General features: G+C 41.9%; 1 protein-coding gene across 1 annotated transcript; it reads left to right on the forward strand.

Annotated features, from left to right (window-relative positions):
* Nucleotides 1-322: 322 nt before the first annotated feature.
* LOC110514513 (soluble guanylate cyclase gcy-31) lies at nt 323-19,407 on the forward strand. The gene is made up of 17 exons (XM_021593874.2): nt 323-475; nt 1,161-1,337; nt 1,643-1,775; nt 1,902-2,076; nt 2,217-2,308; nt 3,504-3,761; nt 8,112-8,310; nt 8,961-9,083; nt 9,395-9,515; nt 12,808-12,937; nt 13,279-13,425; nt 13,749-13,895; nt 14,124-14,280; nt 15,021-15,130; nt 17,411-17,500; nt 17,803-17,921; nt 18,160-19,407. The coding sequence occupies exons 2-17, from the start codon at nt 1,210-1,212 to the stop codon at nt 18,560-18,562; spliced, it is 2,532 nt and encodes an 843-aa protein (XP_021449549.1). The 5' UTR covers nt 323-475; nt 1,161-1,209; the 3' UTR covers nt 18,563-19,407.
* Nucleotides 19,408-24,366: the final 4,959 nt, after the last annotated feature.

Genomic DNA, 24,366 nt, shown 5'->3' on the forward strand with positions numbered 1-24,366 from the left:
CCCATCTCATTAACTAGGCCTATAGAGCCTACGGATTTTATATTTGCACTTCATAGTCCATAGCCCTATATGTACACCTAGACAGTATGTTGATTTATTTAAAACATTTACACTTATATCACAGGGGGGCATTCCCCTCTTAAGAGATTCCCCACAATAAGCCCACACACTTTTCGTTTTGGCATTCATAACCAAGATCCAAACACAGACTTACAGCACAGTACACACACACACATTGGCCTGCTATGTCTTCAGCGAGCTAGAAAGTCACCACTATTACCTTTTCTTTGGTACCTGCCAGAAACATGCCTTGGTGCTCTTATTTTAGGCCCTGCCACCCATTGACTTGACAGAGAAGTGTCTGAAGAGGGCCAGTGTCACGAGCAGGTGTTTGGCCAGTCAGAGCAGGGAGCAGCATTTTGGTGTTCGCTCCCACAGTTGGACCAGCGAATTACATACCACTGAGGGACTGCAGGTAAGGGACTCATATTTTCACCCTCTTCTTCTGCTTTTTCTTTGGGAAAACCTTTGATATACTATGGGTAAACATCTGTGTTAGCTGGCTAAATGCTGTGGAACATAGATTCCGGACAATTTTAGGTCCGAGGTGCCATAGACTAGAGGCAGTACTGTGCAGTGTAGTGTCTTATTTAAAGATGAGTCTTTAAAGGATAATCTTCTGCTATTCTAAAAGTATTCTGATCAACACTGACAAAAGAGTATTTTGTAACAGTGTGCTTGGGTAGGGAGGTGTTTGAGGAGGTTTCCTGACACTCAGACCTCAGGGTAAGAGTGTAAAGTAACTCATTATGCCTGTATATGTATGCATGATTTGTGTGCATGTGAAAATGTGTTTGTGATATAGGTGAGATTGATTTAAAAAAAATACTACATGTGAAATGCAAGTACTGCACATGTGCTAGTCCTAGAATAGAGCTGAGAGTAGAGCAAGATTTCAAAGGGGAGAATCTTGCTCTGTCTGAAAACCTCATTCATATTGTTTCATGTCAATCCTATTCAAGATACCCAAAAGGGATGATTTATTGTTTTTGAAAATATTTTGTGACAATGTATAATGAGGGACTTCATAGTTTTTAACATCTAGTTCATCCTATATGCAAAATGACTCAGACTGCAGGTCTTTCCTTACCATTCCTCAGTAAAGCAGTTAAACTTGGCAGAAATCTGGAGGTTCCCAACCCCCTTAAGATGTACGGCCTGTACTTGGAAGCGGTGAATGATTATATCAACGAGTCGTACGGAGAGGATGTATGGAGGCTGATAGAGGCCCGGGCAGAGATACCGCATCTCAAGTTTGTCCGCCATCAGATGTACAAGTACGGCCATATCCGATCTAACTGTTGGAGCTAACTATTTCTCTGTACCCATCATATGCGTCATATTTACTTTATATTCTAACTTTACCAGGAAGGGAAGTCACTTGAGGTTTCACTTGAATCTCTTTCCTGACAGACTTGGCAAAAGCGCATCAAGTTTACATAGACCATCAATACATAACACACACATAGACAACCGGTCAATGAATGCACTAATTGTAAGTCACTCTGGATAAGAGCATCTGCTAAATGACTAAAATGTCCATGTAAATTTCATATCTAGGTATCCTCCTTCTTCCCTGCAGTGACAACCTGATCCTGCGGCTGGCCAAGGCAGCAGGCGAGGTCCTGGGGAAGACCCATGATGAGCTCATGTATGCCTTCGGGGTTTACATGGTGAAGAGGATCGGGAACTACGGCTACGAGAGGATTCTCAAGGTGACCTAGTGTTTAGTGGCCCTCCTCAAGTGTCTGAGTTAACACTAGGCATAATTGGCCCTAATCAATGTTCAATACACTGGTGTGTGTGTAATATCATAATTAATCCCTTATCCATTCATCCAGGTGTTGGGGCGTAATGTGCGTGACTTCATCAATGAGCTGGACAACCTGCACGAGTACTTTCGCTTCTCCTTCCCCAAGGTGCAGCCTCCCAGCTTCTGTGTGGAGGAGGAGTGTGAGACCAGCCTCACCCTGCACTACCGCAGCACCCGCAAGGGCTTCACCCAGTTTGTCAAAGGTAGGTAGGGAGCACCACAGAGGACAAACATAGCAAAAACGATTTTTCTGGAAGCACTATATTTGGTAATACTATACATAGGGTTCATGTCACACATCCCCAATCTGTAAAAATATTTTTTCTCTCTTCCCATACTGTAGGCCAGCTGTCTCAAGTGGGAAGGCAGTTCTACAACACAGACATTGAAGTTGAGATCCTGTCCAAAGAGGAGACTGAAAAGATGACATATGTGGTATGTACTGTACATCTACCTTTCTGAAGCTACTTCTTTTGAACAACGTTATGTACACGCCAGCACACGTGCAAGTAACTCCTCCGACCTAGACCTAGGACTGCATCACTTTCCAAGTGTTACGCTTTGCCCTATTGTCAAACAACTTCAGTGTCTGGCCACATTGTCAAACAACTTCAGTGTCTGGCCACATTGTCAAACAACTTTAGTGTCTGGCCCCATTGTCAAACAACTTCAGTGTCTGGCCCCATTGTCAAACAACTTCAGTGTCTGGCCTCATTGTCAAACAACTTTAGTGTCTGGCCTCATTGTCAAACAACTTCAGTGTCTGGCCCCATTGTCAAACAACTTTAGTGTCTGGCCCTATTGTCAAACAACTTTAGTGTCTGGCCCCATTGTCAAACAACTTCAGTGTCTGGCCCCATTGTCAAACAACTTCAGTGTCTGGCCTCATTGTCAAACAACTTCAGTGTCTGGCCACATTGTCAAACAACTTCAGTGTCTGGCCACATTGTCAAACAACTTCAGTGTCTGGCCACATTGTCAAACAACTTCAGTGTCTGGCCTCATTGTCAAACAACTTCAGTGTCTGGCCCCATTGTCAAACAACTTCAGTGTCTGGCCTCATTGTCAAACAACTTTAGTGTCTGGCCTCATTGTCAAACAACTTCAGTGTCTGGCCCCATTGTCAAACAACTTTAGTGTCTGGCCCCATTGTCAAACACCTTTAGTGTCTGGCCCCATTGTCAAACACCTTTAGTGTCTGGCCCCATTGTCAAACAACTTTAGTGTCTGGCCCTATTGTCAAACAACTTTAGTGTCTGGCCTCATTGTCAAACAACTTTAGTGTCTGGCCCCATTGTCAAACAACTTTAGTGTCTGGCCCCATTGTCAAACAACTTCAGTGTCTGGCCCCATTGTCAAACAACTTTAGTGTCTGGCCCCATTGTCAAACAACTTTAGTGTCTGGCCCCATTGTCAAACAACTTTAGTGTCTGGCCCCATTGTCAAACAACTATAGTGTCTGGCCCCATTGTCAAACAACTTTAGTGTCTGGCCCCATTGTCAAACAACTTTAGGGTCTGGCCCCATTGTCAAACAACTATAGTGTCTGGCCCCATTGTCAAGATCTTTACAACCTTAAGACCCTCACAGCTGCGTCGCCATGATTACCTTCGATGTCTCTTTGCCGCAGATCTACAAGATGAACTTTGACAACGCTGCCTTCAAGCACCGCATGCCCCAGCAGAAGACGGCCCCGGGGTACGAGAAGCTACCCATGAAGAGGGGCATCTTTTTCGACATGTTTCCCTTTAGCGTGATCTTCCGCCGGGACATGACCATGTACCGCATCGGGGACGGTCTAAAGGAGGTTTTCTCCGACCTGCAGGGCAAGAAGGTCAACGAAGAGTTCACCCTGGTGCGGCCCATGCTGGAGTTCAGCTGGGACAACGTGAGTACAGGAGAGAAGAGAGGGGGGTGAGGGTTCTGTTACATTTGGTATGGTTTTTCCACTTACCTAGGCTATTGTTGTCAATCCAGAGTTTTTTAGTGGATATTTGGATTATTTAGTTACATTCAACAAAACCCCCTTTAATGGTCCAAACAGTGGAAATCGTGTTTTTCATCACATTGGATGATATTTGGATGAAACCAATACAAAGTAGGGTAACCCAAGTATGAAAAATGACTGTAGCTGGCACACTGATCAAGTTTGATAATAAAGTTACTGGTCCCCTTCCCCATGTCAAACGCTTGGATTCAGACAGGCATTACTAATGATTTACTTCCTGCTTTATCCAACGTCACATAAAGCCGAAAATGTAATACACCAATGGTAGCGTCTTATGATCTTAACTAATTTAAATATGTACCGCCTTAAGCGCGTCATTGCAGGTGTTCCCACGCCTTGCTTTGGCTTTGTTTACAAACTGTAGGCAAGGTGCTAATAGCTAGCTCAAGCAGAACGCGTGACCAAGTAATATGTATATATTTTAAATATACTGGTAGCCTTTTATCTGTGGTGTGACTGTTAGCTATCAAGCTACTATGCGGCTACCCGCATGCCGGCAAAAAGCACATTGTAACAGGATGCTATAGTGTACATTTAACGTTACACTATTTTTCTGAAGAATGAAGATATCCGACAGCAATGTCTCATTTTAATTTTGTGAGGACAGGCTGCACGAAAATTACGATTATGTTACGGGTGTGCAGTGCACATTTGGAGCGAAGTTGCTTTATCAATTGTGGAGAACATTCGATTGGTCTTGCCAGGAAGCTAATCCTAAAGACGGATGCAATACCATCATTGACCTTGGAACAGTGGATCTTGCAAGCGCTGACCATAACGTAAGTATCATTATTATTTTCACTTTCCATCTACTTTTGTCTTTTCACTATCATCAAGCTGTAATGATAGACATTTTTGAAAATCCAACATCTATCTTGTCTGCACAGCTTCCCAGGCAACCACCACAGCAGGAATGCTGTGAAACATGTGAAGACAGACCAAAAATACTGTAAGCCATTTATTCATTTCCAGTGGTGGAAAAAGGACCCAATTGTCATACTTGAGTAAAAGTAAAGATATGTTAATAGAAAATTACTCAAGTAAAAGTGAAAGTCACCCAGTAAAATACTACTTGACTAAATGTCTAAAACTATTTCATTTTAAATATACTTAAGTATCAAAAGTAAAAGTATAAATAATTTCAAATGACTTATTAAGCAAACCAGAAGGCACAGTTTTCTTGTGATTTTATTTACTAATAGCCTGGGGCACACTCCGAAACTCAGACAATTTACAAACAAAGCATTTGTGTTTAGTGAGTCCGCCAGATCAGAGGCAGATGAGATGACCAGGGATGTTCTCTTCATAAGTTTGTGAATTGGACCATTTTCCTGTCCTGCTAAGCATTCCAAATGTAAAGCTAACTTTTGGGTGTCAGGGAAAATGAATGGAGAAAAAAGTACATTATTTTATTTTAGGAATGTAGTGAAGTAAAAATGTTCACAAATATAGATACACCAACAAATAACTTAAGTAGTACTTAAGTACTTTACACCACAGTTTATTTCAAATCTGCACCAATTGAGCATTTCAGGCAGACAAAAATAAAAAAATACAAACATTGAAAAATGTCACAAAAAAGTGCACAATTGCATATTTCAAATGGAATACTTCAAAAACACCAGAAAACACATTGTAGAATTAATAGATCACTACATCAAAGAATCGATAGCAACGTAACTCGGAACAGTAAATAAAAGGAAAATAAATTCACTACCCATTTAGCAAACATTTCCCTTTTCAAAAACATTACAGGCTCCTGGATCTCCTCTTCAACTAGGTCACTCTTGAGCCAGCATGTTACAGTATGTGGGGAAGCTGTGTGCGCTGTCCATCCCAGGTTCCCTGTTTTGCCCAGTGTGTGAGGCCTGACAAGGAGGAGGCCATAGCTGGATTTGTGTCCCGCTTCAATCTTGGGAATGACTGTAGTCAAGTGGGTGACTGAAGTCTGCTTGATTGAAGCGAGGTACTTGCCGCCCCTCCCCCCCTTTTAAAAAATGTATTTCACTTTTATTTAACCAGGTAGGCTAGTTGAGAACAAGTTCGCATTTACAACTGCGACCTGGCCAAGATAAAGCAAAGCAGTGCGACAAAAACAACAACAGAGTTACACATAAACAAACATACAGTCAATAACACAAAATCAAATAAAAATAGAAAAATATATGTACAGTGTGTGCAAATGTAGAAGAGTAGGGAGGTAGACAATAAATAGGCCATAGAGGTGAAAATAATACAATTTAGCATTAATACTGGAGTGATAGATGAGCAGATGATGATGTGCAAGTAGAGATACTGGGGTGCAAGAGGGTAAGTAATAATATGGAGATGAGGTAGTTGGGTGTGCTATTTACAGATTGGCTGTATACAGTAACAGTGATCGATAAGCTGCTCTGACAGCTGATGCTTAAAGTTAGAGAGGGAGATATAAGTCTCCAGCTTCAGAGATTTTTGCAATTCGTTCCAGTCATTGGCAGCAGAGAACTGGAAGGAAAGGAGGCCAAAGGAAGTGTTGGCTTTGGGGATGACCAGTGCAATATACCTGCTGGAGCGTGTGGGTGTTGCTATGGTGACCAGTGAGCTGAGATAAGGCGGGGCTTTACCTAATAAAGACTTATAGATGACCTGGAGCCAGTGGGTTTGGCGACAGATTTAAAAAAATATATTTGACCTTTATTTAACCAAGTCAAGTCAGTTAAGAACAAATTCTTATTTTCAATGACGGCCTAGGACCAGTGGGTTAATTGCCTGTTCAGGGGCAGAACGACAGCTCGGGGGTTTGAACTTGCAACCTTCCGGTTACTAGTCCAATGCTCTAACCACTAGGCTACCCTGCCACCCCAGATATGTAGTGAGTGCCAGCCAACGAGAGGATACAGGTCGCAGTGGTGGGTAGTATATGGGGCTTTGTGAGTCTGGGAGGAGAGTTTACAGTCTAACCAGACACCTAGGTATTTGTAGTTGTCCACATATTCTACATCAGAACCATCCAGAGTGGTGATGCTAGTCGGGCGGGCGGGTGCAGGCAGCAATTGGTTAAAGAGCATGAAGAGTTTTACTAGCATTTAAAATCAGTTGGAGGCCACGGAAGGAGTGTTGTATGGCGTTGATGCTCCTCTCCCGCTCCCCTCCCCATCAATCTCTGTGGTTAGTTGCATTACCTAAAGCCAAAGTAATTAACTTTTACATGATATCACATTTTGTTCATTTGTATGTTTTTTTGTCCAAGCATTTGGATGGGAGATCAGTGTTACAAATTGTACGAAACAATGGGATCCTGGACGCTAGTGTGGCTGGGTGCCTATATTAGGCTTATGCTCTAATAATTTATTTTTTTTATCAAATGATGTCTCACCACTATTTCTCACCATTATTTATCATGAGTGTTCATGTTTATCAATATTTTGGGCTATGCTGTCCTAATGTAAATAATCAAATAAATGTCTGATCAATACATACAATCATTTCGCTACACCCTCGATGACATCTGCTAACTATGTGTATGTGACCAATAAAATGTTATTTGATTTAATGCTGAGGCACCAATAAATTGTCCAGTTCACTTATTATATGCTGTTTGTACTTATTTTATGTGTAAGCTTCTAAGGTGACTCAGGCTTTACTAATTCTTGTGAAGAAGTATGTCAGTGAACTGTATATTGTAATTAGTTCTAAAACAGTAGAAATGCAATTGTGTGTTGCTGCTGTTAATCTGATATCCAACAGTTGTTTACTATGAGAGCATTTTGCAGAGAAAATGGGTTGAGCCTACAATTTAGGCTCGGAATGAGATGTGGCCCATTGTTTACCTTGTTACAATGACCACAAGGGTGTTTTCAAAGAGCTGTCAGTCAAGGCTAGCTCATGAGGCTTTCAGGCTTCCTGATAGTTAGAAATGAGAGAAAGGGTAACATTTCTCAATTCTGATCCTTTTAATAGTGTACAAATATTATGGGTGATGTTTTTGTCATTCAAAGGCTATTTTTACTTGGGAAATATGATGACTGTGCTAAGCTTCACTATGTCTGCATATATCAGGGCCAGTCTCAGAATAAATAATCTCAAAGTAAGAGTGCTGATCTAGGATCAATGTTGTCTTCATAGTCACAATAAATAAGGTTACATGGACAGTGTGGACCTGATCCTAGATCAGCACTCCTACACTGAGACGCTTTGTGAATACGGGCCCTGGACTTGAATGAAGTCATCTGTTCCCATGCTTTCCCTCAGATCTACACCCACCTTAACAATGTGTTTGAGCTACTGTCCAAAGCTGTGGTGGAGAGCAAGCAGAAGGTGAATGTCCCTAAACTGAGCAAGGAAAAGGAAGACGAGGGAAAAGAGGAGAGCGAGAAACCCAAGAGAGAGGAAGAGAGAAGTACAGAGAAGTCAAGGGTCCGCCCGTCGCCACAGTCAACCGACAGGAGAGGGGAGTACTTTGTCTCTAACAATCTCTGGCACATGTCTAATGTTTAGGTGATTTTGATTCATTAAGGTCCAATGCAGCAGTTTTTATCTATCTCAATATCAAATCACACCTTGGAAACAATTAAGTAAGTTAATGTGATTGTTTCAACTAAAATGAAAAGTAGCTTCTTAACGAAGAGCAATTTCTTAAGCAATAATTTTGCTAGGACTGTCTGGGAGTGGACAACTGAAAACTAGCTGTTATTTGCAGAGAGGTTTGGAACTCTTATTGGTCTATTTACTTAACTTACTGCCTGGTGATGTCAACAGGCAGGCCAAAACTCCATCCCACCAAAAAGTCTGAAATTTCAAGCAGTTCTTTCAAACAGCTCTTACACTAAAGGGGTATTATCATAATTTTCATAATTTCACAGTATTATTTCAACCTCATAGTGTGGAGATTTATATATATATATATATAACACAGGAAAATCACATTTTTGACTGCAGTGGGCTTTTAAAGTCTTCCAATCTCTCTGTCAGTGCTGTTATACGCATAAGTGAAGTGCATTAAACAAATGTTACTCACTCACTCAGCCACCCATCCTCCCTCCCTAACTCAGTCATTCCCTCCCTCCGTCATTCATTCCCTCCTTTCCTCTGGCTCATTAGATGTGAAGTCTGTGGAGGAGATGAAGGGGGACCAGGAGTTCAGCAGTGCTCTGACTCAGTACAACAGCTCAGCCAACTCAGGGGGAGAGGACATCGAGCTGCTTGCCTTCCAGACTGTCACCGGTGAGAACCCCTTCTTCCTCGCCCTTAACACATCTTCCCACCTGTCCAGCTCACCAAGATAAGCTTACATGCTACATAGCTTTGTTCTCCTACATTTGAAAGGGGTACAGACATCCAACACAATGCCAGAATCAGTGATTGCCCTGTCTATTTTGAATGAAGTATTAACTATACCATTTTGAATAACTAGAGTGTAAATGGTCTTGGAATTGTTGGTGACAATATGGCACAGACGACAATTCTAAATTTAAACCAATGTTTCCACGTTCTATGTCTGTGGATGACCCCACCCTGCTCTTCGTCATCCCCAGGAAAGTGCAGTGAAACTATCTTTGAGGATATGAGGGAACCTCCCAAGAAGCCCCTCCACCTGAAGGGTCAAATGAAGTACGTCCCCCAGTGGGACTCGCTCATCTTCCTCAGTACACCCATGTAAGACCACCCACAACATCCTTACAGTACCTAGCGGTCAGACGCGTTTACAAAGCAACCAAAAAAGGAGAATACAAAGCTTCGTATTAAAAGTAGTATAAAAACAAATAAAAAGGTAGTTTACAAACAAAGATTTAATCTACTATAGACCATCCAGACCTACCTGAGCGATAATACCAAACCACAAAATAGGTATAGGGATGGGGAACATGGGAAGAAGAGGGTGTGCCCAGGTGAGGCTCCATTTGGCAAATCTGATCATAATTCTATCATCCTGATTCCTACTTACAAGCAAAAACTAAAGCAGGATGTACCAGTGACTCGCTCAATACGGAAGTGGTCAGATGACACAGATGCTGCGCTACAGGACTGTTTTGCTAGCACAGACTGGAATATGTTCCCGGGATTCATCCAATGGCATTGAGGAGTATACCACCTCAGTCATTGGCTTCATCAATAAGTGCATCGACGAAGTACATATTCCAACCAGAAGCCATGGATTACAGGCAACATCCACATCGAGCTAAAGGCTAGAGATGCCACTTTCAAGGAGTGGGACACTAATCCGGACGCTTGTAAGAAATCCTGCTACGCCCTCAGACGAACCATTAAAAAGGCAAAGTGTCAATACAGGATTAAGATTGAACACTGGCTCTGACGCTCGTCGGATGGGGCAGGGCTTGAAAACTATTACGGACTACAAAGGGAAACCCAGCCGCGAGCTGCCCAGTGACGCAAGCCTACCAGATGAGCTAAATGCCTTTTTATGCTCACTTCCAGGCAAGCAACACTGAAGCATGCATGAGAGCACCAGCTGTTCCGTACAACTGTGTGATAACGCTCTCGGTAGCTGATGTGAGCAAGACCTTTAAACAGGTCAACATTCACAAAGCCGCGGGGCCAGACGGATTACCAGGATGTGTACTCTCAAAGCATGCGTGGACCAACTGGCAAGTGTCTTCACTGACATTTTCAATCCCTCCCTGACCGAGTCTGTAATACCTACATGGTTCAAGCAGGCCACCATAGTCCCTGTGCCCAAGGAAGCAAAGGTAACCTGTATAAATGATTACCGCCCCATAGCACTCATGTTGGCAGCCATGAAGTGCTTTGAAAGGCTGGTCATGGCTCACATCAACAGCATCATCCCGGATACCCTAGACCCTCAATGTGAGTAAGACAAAGGAGCTGATTGTGGACTACGGGAAAACGCGGGCCGAACAGGCACCAATTAACATCGACCTGGCTGTAGTGGAAAGTTTCAAGTTCCTTGGTGTCCACATCACCAACGAACTATCATGGTCCAAACACACCAACACAGTCGTGAAGAGGGCACGACAACACCTTTTCCCTCTCAGGAGATTTGGCATTGGTCCCCAGATCCCCAAAATGTTCTACAGCTACACCATCGAGAGCATCCTGACTGGTTGCATCACCGCCTGGTATGGCAACTGCTCGGCATCTGACCGTAAGTCGCTACAGAGGGTAGTGTGTACGGCCCAGTACATCACTGGGGCCAAGCTTCCTGCCATCCAGGACCTATATACTAGGCGGTGTCAGAGGAAAGCCCAAAAAATTGCGAAGACTCCAGTCACCCAAGTCATAGACTGTTCTCTCTGCTACCGCACGGCAAGCGGTACCAGAGCGCCAAGTCTAGGACCAAAAGACTCCTTAACAGCTTCTTCCCCCAAGCCATAAGACTGCTGAACAATTAATCAAATGGCCACCCGGACCATTTACATTGACACCCCCCCCATTTATTTTAATACTGCTGCTACTCGCTGTTTATTATCTATATGCATATTCACTTTACCCCTACCTACATGCACAAATTACCTCAACTAACCTGTACCCCCGCACATTGACTCCGTATCGGTACCCCTGCATATAGCCTCATTATTGTTACTTTGTGTTACTTTTAATATTTTTTTTACTTTAGTTTATTTGGTAAATATTTCTTAACCCTTTCTTGAACTGCATTGTTGGTTAAGGGCTTGCAAGTAAACATTTCACAGTAAGGTTGTATTCGGCACATGTGACAAATAAAGTTTGATTTGATTGCTTTCAAATACCCATGATAACCATAATAGAAATCCCAAAACATGATTTTTGTAAGAACAGACGCTTGGGAGACGAGAAGCAAGTACAGGGAGTTAATATTTAATACATAACCGACATGAAACAAAACACGGACCGCATCTGGACAAGGGAAACATAATGACATTAATGCTGACTCGGGAAAGAAACTGAGGAAGTGACAGATATAGGGGAGGTAATTAATAACGTGATGGAGTCCAGGTGAGTCCAATGAAGCGCTAATGTGCGTAATGATGGTGACAGGTGTGCGTAATGATAAGCAACCTTGAGCACCAGAGGGGGAGCGGGAGCAGACGGGACAGATTTCAATAAATCTATATTTTACGATTTTAATAAGACAAGCCATAAACGTTCATAATGAGACTGAACGTTAGGGAATTTGGCTTCAACATTTACCTTAGATAGTCCTTACCTTATGCTGTGTCTGTGTTTATTAGCATATGAAAATAATAAAAACGACATACAATATTTATAATATTACTGTATGCCTCTAAATATGTGCAGTATGCATAATATAATGTATTTGGTCCCATGTTTCATGAGCTGAAATAAAAGATCAGAGAAATGTTCCATATGCACAAAATTTATTCTCAAATTTTGTGCAGAAGATTGTTTTCATTCCTGTTAGTGAGTATTTCTCCTTTGTCAAGATAATCTATCCACCTGACAGGTCTGGTATATCAAGAAGCTGATTAAACGGCATGATCATTACACAAGTGCACCTTGTGCTAGGGACAATAAAAGGCCACTCTAAAATGTGCAGTTTTGTCACACAACCCAATGGCACAGATGTCTTAAGTTTTGAGCGAGCTTGCAATTGGCATGTTGACTGCATAAATTTCCACCAGAGCTGTTGCCAGAGAATTGAATGTTCATTTCTCTACAGTAAGCCAGTAAGTTTAAGACGATTTGTCAGTACATCCAACCTCATAACCACAGACATAACCACACCAGCCCAGGAGCTCCACATCAGCTTCTGTAAGGGAAAAACTCATTTTGATTGGCTGGGCCTGGCTCCCAATTGGGTGGGCCTATGCTAGTTATGATCTGTAACAGTAAAATAATTGAAATTGTTGCATGTTCCATTTATCCACTTCCCTCTACCTTTCCAATCCCTTCTTATCTCCCTTTCAGCCACTCACCCCATCCTTGCTGTCTCTCTCATTCCACTTCCACTTTTTTCTTCCTCTTCCAGTATAGAGACAGTGGAGGACATGATTAAAATGGGCGTCTATGTGAATGATCTGAACCTCCATGACTCCAGCCGAGAGCTCATCTTAGCCGGAACACAGCAGTCGGCTGAACTTCAGCTGGCTCTTGACCAGGTAAGCCATACACATTTCATATATATGACATACCACCCTTTAGAACAGCACACAACCGTACCTTGGTACATTGTTAACGTTATCAGATAACTCCTGTACTAACTGTCCCAAGTTTGCCTCATCTAAGTATGCAAGACATACTACTATACCCACACACAGTCCTGCTCATAGGCAGCTTCATTTTCAAAGTTACAAATAGACATATGCAGTGTATAGTTCACACTGAAAGGCAGAGGCAAAGACCATCTCAAGCGCAGGGCTGGATAGGCCTTTGAAGGAGGATGAGGAGGAGTTGGTTGACTGAAAGCTCTCTCTCTCTCTGGTGGCTCCTCCCACTCCAGGAGCAGCAGAAGTACGCCCAGCTCCAGGAGATCATCAAGAAGCTTGACGAGGAGAAGAAGAGAGGAGACTCCCTCCTCTACGCCATGATCCCCAAAGCTGTGGCTGACCGGCTCAGGAAGGGTATCACGGCCCTGGAGACATGCCAGGTACTAGCCGTACATTTACAGATACATATACAGATATACAGGGTGCATCCAAAATGGCACCCCTTTCCCTATATAGTGCACTATATAGGCCACGGCTCTGGTCAACAGTAGTGCAGTATATAGGCAATAGGGTGCCATTTCAGACACAGCCATAGAGTTTGTAGAGGAAACTATCCTCCATGTTGGCTCAAAACATTCAATGACATTAAGGCTCAATTGGATTCTGGAGCCAACTAGCCACCTCATTTCTATCAAGCCAGAAGAAACACCACAGTAAAATGTCAAGCATTTAAGTGTGCTGGTATTTCCTTTCCGTTTCCCAGGTGTTCCCGGACGTGACCATCCTATTCAGTGACGTGGTGAAGTTCAACGAGATCTGCATCCACATCACGCCCATGCAGGTGGTGGACATGCTCAACGAGATCTACATCGTCTTCGACACGCTCAGCGAGAAGCACAACGTCTACAAGGTGAATGACATGGACAATACAAAACAAGGGCCTCTGTGGGAACAATATGCCTGAATACTCAACCAAGGTTGGCTGGACCAAAAAGGAGAACAGACTCTATTATCATGCATTGAGTGGCTGTTGCAATGTTTTACAAAGTGGAATGTATAGTTTATTTCATTTGTAGGATATAATGTATACAGTAATGCATCTAAACATACTACTTGACTCTTATTCCCCTGGGTTCAGGTGGAGACCATCCGAGATGCCTACATGGTGGTGGCAGGCGTGCCCAATAAGACAACCTTCCATGCCCACCACATATGTGACATGGCCCTGGACATGCTGAGCTCCATCGACCACCTCAAAGACCCCTCCACTGGAGACAACATCCAGATCAGAGTCGGTGAGCAGAGACCATTGAAATACAATCTAGTCACTCTATTTCTTATGGCACAGACAGTGTAGACAGGAGTGGGCCTTACCATAGAAATATAATTATTACATGTAATCTGATTACAAAAAAACTGTACCTGTAATACATTACTAGCAGAAATATTGTAATCAGATTACAGATACTTTTGAAAAACTAGATTACTTCTTCGATTACTTTTAAATTCATAAAGGACGATTGCGGAACAAAATACATTATGACACCTTTCTGTTTTCTCAATGACATTCAATTCAACATTGAAAAAAAGGCGCAAGTTTAAGTTTGTTCCACAAGTCAGAGACCACTATGATGACACACCAAAATGTGTTTGATGGATCCTTTGTCTTCCTTTAATGCCTCTTAAGGGGGAAAGTAATTCAAAAGTAATTCAAAAGATTACATTACTGAGTTTGGGTAATACAAAAGTTACATTACTGATTACAATGTTGGTCATGTAACTGTAACAGATTGCATTTACATAGTAACCTACCCAACCCTGCATATGACAGACATAAAGCATACACATACTGTACGGTGTCTCTTTATAATCCAGTCAAAAGGAAGTCAAAGGCTTGATATTGTCTTGCCATGTCCTGACTGTGCTCCTCAGTTAATGCTGCCAGATTTATACTCCTTAAGGCACCCTGAATCTATAGCCACTGATCCAGGTTCAGTAAAGCAGTTTAACTTCATTGTGTGTTGTTTCCCTTCAGGGATCCATTCAGGGATGGTGGTGGCTGGGGTGGTGGGGCTGAAGATGCCTCGCTACTGTCTGTTTGGAGACACCGTCAACACTGCCTCCCGCATGGAGAGCAACGGGGTGGTGAGTTCTGACATTAGAACATAATCTCACTATAGGGTAAATCCATGTGAATTAAATCACTTTTTGACAGCATTCCTTTTGATTTAAACAAAAGGTTCCATACATGTTATATTTCTACAATTGACACCCACTCTGTATTCAAGAGCATGTTGTGTCTCAACCAATGGTGGTCACAACCAAAGTTCCCTCAAAAAAATGTAGGCACTGAGCAAATTTCAGGTCTGCTGAGCGCAAACTTGAATGTTGTGAAAATTCTGTGTAACTTCCAGCTCGCATTTACTGTGAACACTGATGCTGTATCCAGTTTAAGTTAGTTTTAACAGTGGCCAAGTAGGCTACTGTGGCTATTTGATCATAATGTAGGCCTACCAAAGTGGCCTACCATCAAAAACAATAGAGAAAATGCATCCCATAAAATGTTTACATGGAAATAGTAGCAGCCAATGTGTGGTGTTCAATATAGGCCTACATTCCATGAGACTTTTGAAAAAAAACATGCAGGACTTGACATTAACCTGTTTATCCACTTGTCCTTCAGACAAGGAGGTGACTGAAAATGATGTGTTTGATGCAAGAAACCACTTTACAAAATAAGACCCATAATTATTCCCGTACCATTATTACAGAGAATCAGATAAATTATGCTACCCTCTGTCTATTGGCTACTTAGGTTATTCATCCCTATCTCAAAATACAACACTGCCTCTTTAAGACAAAAAAAAATCTCTTTACCTGACTCGCTTTTCAAAGATGTCTAGAAATGTACGTTTTGTGCTCTTGTAGGAAGCAATCACTCCCCTATTGCTGACTACAAATGATCTATAACTGGGCTAATAACTCACTAACTAGCAAAGGATATGAACACATAAAAATGTGCTTTGATCTCAAAACAAGTGCGTCTACTCACAACCGCTCATGCTGTAAACACTGTCCAGTTCAAAGTGAATGGCACATGATCGGCTATGAAAAGCCAATGATCGGCTATGAAAAGCCAACTGACATTTACTCCTGAGGTGCTGACTTGCTGCACCCTCGACAACTACTGTGATTATTATTATTTGACCATGCTGGTCATTTATGAACATTTGAACATCTTGGCCATGTTCTGTTATAATCTCCACCCGGCACAGCCAGAAGAAGACTGGCCACCCCTCATAGCCTGGTTCCTCTCTCGGTTTCTTCCTAGGTTTTGGCCTTTTCTAAGGAGTTTTTCCTAGCCACCGTGCTCCTTCACCTGCATTGCTTGCTGTTTTGGGCTTTAGGCTGGGTTTCTGTACAGCACTTTGAGATATCAGCTGATGTAAGAATGGCCATATAAATAAATTTGATATTCATAAATGGCAATGGTCTATTTGCATATATGCCTACTGCAGCTCTGATTGGTTATGGCGCACTGGTCTGTGTAGAGTAAGGGCCTGAGTTGTGCCTGTCATTGCAATAGAAACTTACTCCGATGTGTTCTGCCTACAACAAAATCTCTTGCATAGGTAGTTTTGCATACTAAGTCTTGCATACTTAGTTGTGTTTCAGTATATTGCCTTTAATGTGGCTAATATTGCATTGATTCAATCACAATTCCCACAGTAAAGGGGAAATGTTGATAGTGTTAACTAATGGGGAAAACTCTAGATAGATGCGGGAAGGTCAATCTCTTGCTTCTCTGCGCATGCTGATATTTCTTCTGAGTGGCAGTCCCGGGGAGCTGCGTGCCCATGCGCAGCTTAGTGGGAACATTGGTCACAACACAAAAACCTCAGATGTCAAATAGGGTCTAAGCTACAATGTATGTGAATATAATTTTTTTTTTTTTTTAATTGTAAATGCATTTTTTGATAATTTGACGTTTAAGGTTAAAGAAAGAATTACATACTTTAAAAAAAATGTGTCAAATAGTTTGACAATCCTGTTTGTAAGCTTTTAAATTATACCAATTATCAACTGTTTCTATTTCCCAGTGATGAAGACATGGATGTCATGGTATGCTGGGGTATGCAGAATAGGTCAACTTTGAGCAACTTTATCTCTTGAATGTTTTGGCATTCAGGTCCAAAGGTCACTTTCTGAGCACTTCTACAATGGACACATTTTTATGGAAAAATTTGTTTAAAAAAAAGGGTGCTGTCAAAAACTGATTGAATTCAAATGGATTTACCCAATAGACACGATCAATTAGCACTGTATAGCAAATAATTTATTTTGTAAGTAGGCCAATGCGACATTGAGTGAGCTGAATAGTTAGCACGATGTCAGCCATCAACCTCTGTGTGTCTATCTGTACAGGGCATGCAGATCCACATAAGCCAGACCACCAAAGACCACTTGGAACATGAGCCCTACATAATTGAGGAGAGGGGAAAGATCTTTGTGAAGGTATGTGTATGATGTTCCATCATGGCACCGTGTGATGCTCCACCTGCCAAACAGACAAAAATGCACCACACTAAATCTATTTTTAAAATCTATCTATTAAAATATATTTTGATCTCTTCAGCCAATGGATGAGATCAACTCAGCCAATGGATGGGCTGCAAATGACCATTTCAAGACTTGAATTTTGATAAAACTATTGAAATGGTCATTTGCAGCCCATCCATTGGCTGAGTTATGACAGGTATTGAACATAAGGATCATGAACACGGTACTATTTCTGCCAAAATTCTGTCCAATCACAGGGTAAAGGCTACATGAAGACATATTGGCTGAAGGGGAAGAAAGACCTGTCGTTTAAGACTCCAGCAGAGCTCCGCTACAGCAGTGAACAGAAGGACTCAGAGGACAGGAGCTCCAATGGGTAAGTGGAGCAGGGGAGGAGGCAACACCAATCTCTTCTGTAGGGATATACTGCAAGATGCCCTATCTCATATGACTGTGAACTGTTCATTGAATTTCACTACTGTATAGTAATGTTCCAACATCAGCCTGTTTGTGGAGAGAAGGGCTTGCATAAGAAAAATACACCTGCTACTAATTTGCTTTGCTTTTGTACATACTGTATGTGGTAATTTTTTTAATATGTTTTTTACACACAGGTCCACCTGCACCAACACCAAGCGCTCCACCTCCAACCTGAACATTCCCAACGAGGAGCAGGCAGAGGGCAAGCCCACCCCCACAGAGCTGCCTGCAGAGCCCTTACCTTCACTAGAGGGCGCCCCCGAAGACTCTACAGACCCCACCGAGCCACAGGAGAAGAAAGTCAAAAAGAACACTAAGAACAACAACAAAGGGGGCGCGGCCAAGCCCGAAGCTCCTCCGCAGCAGGTCAATGTGGTGCAGGAGAGTGCAGTGCCTCCTGCTGCTGCCCAGGAGACCCCCACAGCCCCCCCGGCCACCACCGCCCCAGTGCTCAACAACAAGAGGAACAGCTTCAGGCAGCATACCAAGCTGCCCGCCCACCTTCCCATGCGCAGCACTTCCTGTTGCCTACTGTGAGAGGAGAGGCTAAAATAATGTGACTGGCCTGCATCTTATTGACAGTCCTGTGAAGACAAACCCTGAAACTGACCCTAACCTTGAACCTTAACCAATTAGAAAATTCAACATGGTTTCGCTGGTCAGTCACATCCCTTTTGTTTTTCCCTACTGTGAGATGGACCAGGCCAGAGTTCAAGACTTCTCATCTCAGATTATTGGCCAGCCTTCCTGTTCAATATATTGTATGACGCCCTGTTGTTTATCCTATGTTTTTCCTTAGGCAGGACCTGAGTCAGCAACATTCAGGGCAGCCCACACCTAATGTAATGTATTCATCCATTTATTCAAGGCGGACCACCCCACTTAAGTATTAATAGAGGAAACATTGATGCCCTTAAAATAAAAAAAATGACATTGCTGATTTTTTTTTTTATCTTCCAACAAATATATACCGATTCTCATGTCAAACAGTGGGCCTCTTTTGGTAATACAAGCACCTGGCTAATGTCACAGATTTGTGCATGTTGTTGAAAGGACATGTCAATAAATGTACAGTTCAGTTTATTACTGTCGGTGAAAACAAACATTACAGGATCACAATGGATTGGTATACAGAGTAAGATGAGATGTCAAGAGATGGTTGTATTTTATTTGCATAAACTAGTTCTGAGAAGTCTGACCCAAGTTACAGTTCTTATACTGTGTTTAATGATGGAATAATATTGACTTTAATATTAATTTATATAATAGCGCTTTTCCTAATGCTGTAAGTGCTTTACTTTTTCTGTTTTGTATTTGTAATTTGTTGCACGCTTACTGAATGTTAGCATATCTTTGTCCATAAAAACTGTACAGACAAACACGTCAAGTGTTCATTTCCTTGTTGATATCTTTAAATGTTTTGCTTAATAGCGAATTGTGATTCGCTCACAATGTCAGAGGGACAGATGAAGGCAAAGAAAAAAGGGAAGCTATAGCTCTATAGAACTGGGGATAGTTACTTTTTTCTATAACATGCTCATCAGTGCACGTGATGGGGAAAAGGCTAGTCACAGTCAGCTGCAGACATATAAGATTATATCAAGGATCTTCTCTGAACCGACACACTGTTATCTAGATGTTACCTGGCCCCGTATCAGATAACACAGCTAGCGGAGATTATGTGTGCTCAGAAAACTGCTAAGCACCAGTCAGAAAATACAAAGACTTTAGGCCTACACTGAGCTCAATTAATGTCCATGGAAATCCCATCATGACATTTATTTAATATACTTGTATGAATTTCTTCACTAAGGTGGGAAGCCCAATGTCCTTTATCTTTTAACTAAGGAGGTAACATATTATACATAAGCTGTGCTCAAAGAAAAGGTACATTGCCTTCAGAAAGTATTCATACCCATTGACTTATTCCATATTTGTTGTTACAGCCTGAATTCAAAATTGATAAAACATATATATATCTCACTCATCTACACACACTCTCATAATGAAAGTGAAAACATGTTTTGAGAAATGTTTGCAAATTGATTGAAAATTAAATGTTTACACCTGAGTCAATAATTTATAGAAGCACCTTTGGCGGTGATTTACAGCTTTGAGTCATCTTGGGTATGTCTGTATCAGCTTTGAGTCGTCTTGGGTATGTCTGTATCAGCTTTGAGTCGTCTTGGGTATGTCTGTATCAGCTTTGAGTCGTCTTGGGTATGTCTGTATCCGCTTTGAGTCGTCTTGGGTATGTCTGTATCAGCTTTGAGTCGTCTTGGGTATGTCTGTATCAGCTTTGAGTCTTCCTGGGTATGTCTGTATCAGCTTTGAGTCGTCTTGGGTATGTCTGTATCCGCTTTGAGTCGTCTTGGGTATGTCTGTATCAGCTTTGAGTCGTCTTGGGTATGTCTGTATCAGCTATGAGTCGTCTTGGGTATGTCTGTATCAGCTTTGCACATCTCGATTTGGGGAGCAGCGGTGAACAGCAATCTTAGTCTTTCCACAAGTCTGGGCTTTGGCTGGGCCACTCAAGGACATTCACATTGTTCTGAAGCCATTCCAGCATGGCTTTGGCTGTATGCTTGGGGTCATCTAAGGTCGTTTGCACTCTGAAGCAGGTTCTCATCAAGGATTTGCCTGTATTTGGCTCCATTTATTGTTTCCTCTATCCTTACCAGTCTGCCAGATCCTGCTGCTGAAAAGCATCACCATAGCATGATGCTGCCACCACCATTTTTCACGGTAGGGATGCTGTTCGACGGGTGATAAGCTGTGACCAGACATAGCGCTTTGCACTCAGGCCAAAGAGTTTAATTTGTGTCTCATCAGACCAAATAATATTTTGCCTTATGCTCTCAGTCTTTCATGTGCCTTTTTGCAAACTCCAGGCATGTTGTCATGTGCCTTTTTCTCAGGAGTGGCTTCCGTCTGGCCACTCGCATAAAGCCCAGATTGGTGAAGTGCTGTAGAGACTGTAGTTCTGTCAGAGTAGTTATTGGTTTCTTGGTCACCTCCCTTCCAATGATGGAGACCATTGTGCTCTTGGAAACTTTCAACACTCTAGAAACTGTTTTATACCCTTCCCCAGATATATGCCACATCACAAGTCTCTCTCTTTCTATTCTGGTTAGAGCCCGTTTCTGTTTTGTGAAGGTAGTACGAGATCTTCAGTTTCTTGGCAATTTCTCACATGGAATAGCCTTCATTTTTCAGAACAAGAATAGACTGATGAGTTTCAGAATATGGTTCTTTGTTTCTGGCCATTTTGAGCCTGTAATCGAACGCACAAATGCTGATGCTCCAGATACTCAACCAGCCTAAAGAAGATCAGTTTTATTGCTTCTTTAATCAGAACAACAGTTTTCAGCTGTGCTAACATAATTGCAAAAGGGTTTTCTAAAGATCAATTAGCCTTTTAAAATGAGAAACTTGGATTAGCTAACAGAACTTGCCATTGGAACACAGGAGTGATGGTTGCTGATAATGGTCCTCTGTACACCTATGTAGATATTCCATTAAAAATCTGCCATTTCCAGCTACAATAGTCATTTACAACATTAACAATGTCTACACTGTATTTCTGATAAATTTTGTTATTTTAATGGACAAAAAATGGGCTTTTCTCTCAAAAGCAAGGAAATGTCTAAGTGACCCCAAACCTTTGAATGGTAGTGCATGTAAATTAGATATTTCTGTATTTCATTTTCAGTAAACGTGCTAAAATGTAAAAAAAAAAAAAAAAAAATCACTTTGTCAAATTTCTAAAAACGTGTTTTCACTTTGTCATTATGCGGTGTAGATGGGTAAAAAAAAGAGATTGAATCCATTTTAAATTCAGGCTGTAACAAAATGTGGAATGTCAAGGGGTATGAATACTTAGCAGTTAGTGAGTGCAACAGGCACTCACGCATCTGAACTCTCCTTATAGACATTTCTGAGAGATGTCATTACATGATTAAGAGGAAGCCGTCAGGAAACCGCTTAAGCCCTATTTCCTGTCTGTTGCCATGGTGACAGGCCCACTTTTACAGTTGGCTATCTCTAGTCAGTTAATTTCTTGCTGGAGGAAAGAGAAAAACACAAAGGTGCAGGTGTCTTTGAATCCCCACTGCACACTGTGGGCTTTTATCTGTTCAGACTCTCCCTTCAGTTCAACTGGGCCTTGGTCTGACCGCTCACCCTGACACCTGAAAACAATAATTGGCTCAAGGGCCTTGGCCCCATTGGATGGAGCTTTTTTTTTCCTGGGTTGAGCCTCAGCAGGCTGGTCCAGCTGGATGTCGTTCGCATAAACCTACAGATAAACAGAGCTTTTGAATCAGGAAATGGCCAAACCTGTTATGAATCAGAGCATTCATGAATTGTGGTTAGTGGAAACACAAAACACATTTCCCTTAGTAGGAATTGTTGATATTTATCAAATGCACCCCCTTTATAACTCAAGATCTGAGACTAGGATATCTGGAATATACAGTTGCTAGCGGCCGGGGGGGTTAAAATAAAACTTTTTGGGGGGGGCTTCACTTGGCTCATCACACTCTAGCGACTCCTTGTGGCGGGCCAGTCGTCAGTTGAACTGTGTTTTCTCTGACACGCGGTTGTTAACGAGAAGTATATCTTTAATTCTGTGAATAACAGTTGTATCTTTTATCAAGATTTATTATGAGTATTTCTGTAAATTGATGTGGCTCTCTGCAAAATCACCGGATGTTTTGGAAGCAAAACATTACTGAACATGACGCCCCAATGTAAACTGAGATTTTTTTATATTATGCTTTTTGTGACTCCTCTCTTTGGCTGGAAAAATGGCTGTGTGTTTTTGAGACTTGGCTCTGACCTAACATAATCATATGTTGTGCTTTCGCTGTAAAGCCTTTTTGAAATCGGACACGATGCGTAGATTAACAAGAAGTGTATCTTTCATTTGGTGTATTGCACTTGTTAAGAAGTGCAGTTTGGCGGGTCATGTTTCGGAGGACGTATGACTCTACCTTCGCCTCCCAAGACCGTTCGGGAGTTGCAGTGATGAGACGATCGATATTTGGAGAGAAAAAGGGGGTCAAATAAAATGTTTGGGAAAAACCTGCCTCACTCTTATAGAAACCTAACCCTGGGATAGAATTGTACTTTTCAGAGGAACAATTACACAAATGTTAATAACAAAATGTTGAGTGTTTCTGAGTGGCCCAATGTCAGTTCTGACTTAAATTCGCTTGAAGGTCAGAGACAAGATTTGAATATTGCTGTCCATCAATGATTCCAAAACAAATTTACTGAGCTTGAGCAATTGTGACAAAAACAATGGATATAACTTACACTAAGAGTTGTGCAAGGTTGGTAGACTCTTATGATTCACAGCTGTAATGGCTGCCAAAGGTGTTTCCACCAAGTATTAACTCTGGGGTGTGAAGACATACTCAATCAAAACATACAGTGGGGCAAAAAAGTATTTAGTCAGCCACCAATTGTGCAAGTTCTCCCACTTAAAAATATGAGAGGCCTGTAATTTTCATCATAGGTACACTTCAACTATGACAGACAAAATGAGAAAAAAAATCCAGAAAATCACATTGAAGGATTTTTAATGAATTTATTTGCAAATTATGGTGGAAAATAAGTATTTGGTCACCTACAAACAAGATTTCTGGCTCTCACAGACCTGTAACTTCTTCTTTAAGAGGCTCCTCTGTCCTCCACTCGTTACCTGTATTAATGGCACCTGTTTGAACTTGTTATCAGTATAAAAGACACCTGTCCACAACCTCAAAGAGTCACACTCCAAACTCCACTATGGCCAAGACCAAAGAGCTGTCAAAGGACACCAGAAACAAAATTGTAGACCTGCACCAGGCTGGGAAGACTGAATCTGCAATAGGTAAGCAGCTTGGTTTGAAGAAGCAATTATTAGGAAATGGAAGACATACAAGACCACACAAGATCTCACCCCGTTGGGTCAAAATGATCACAAGAACGGTGAGCAAAAATCCCAGAACCACATAGTGGACCTAACGGTGGACCTAGTGAATGACCTGCAGAGAGCTGGGACCAAAGTAACAAAGCCTACCATCAGTAACACACTACGCCGCCAGGGACTCAAATCCTGCAGTGCCAGACGTGTCCCCCTGCTTAAGCCAGTACATGTCCAGGCCCGTCTGAAGTTTGCTACAGAGCATTTGGATGATCCAGAAGAAGATTGGGAGAATGTCATATGGTCAGATGAAACCAAAATATAACTTTTTGGTAAAAACTCAACTCGTCATGTTTGGAGGACAAAGAATGCTGAGTTGCATCCAAAGAACACCATACCTACTGTGAAGCATGGGGAAACATCATGCTTT

The sequence above is a fragment of the Oncorhynchus mykiss genome, chromosome 3 (genome assembly GCF_013265735.2).
Source record: "Oncorhynchus mykiss isolate Arlee chromosome 3, USDA_OmykA_1.1, whole genome shotgun sequence".
Lineage (NCBI taxonomy): Eukaryota > Metazoa > Chordata > Actinopteri > Salmoniformes > Salmonidae > Oncorhynchus > Oncorhynchus mykiss.

What these genes read in the sequence shown, in the direction of transcription:
- LOC110514513 (XM_021593874.2), top strand. Translation starts at nt 1,210, where the DNA reads ATGTACGGCCTGTACTTGGAAGCGGTGAATGATTATATCAACGAGTCG. An exon ending in AGAAGCACAACGTCTACAAG is followed by an intron (nt 13,896 to 14,123) that starts GTGAATGACATG and finishes CCCTGGGTTCAG; the next exon opens with GTGGAGACCATCCGAGATGC. An exon ending in GAGGACAGGAGCTCCAATGG is followed by an intron (nt 17,922 to 18,159) that starts GTAAGTGGAGCA and finishes TTTTACACACAG; the next exon opens with GTCCACCTGCACCAACACCA.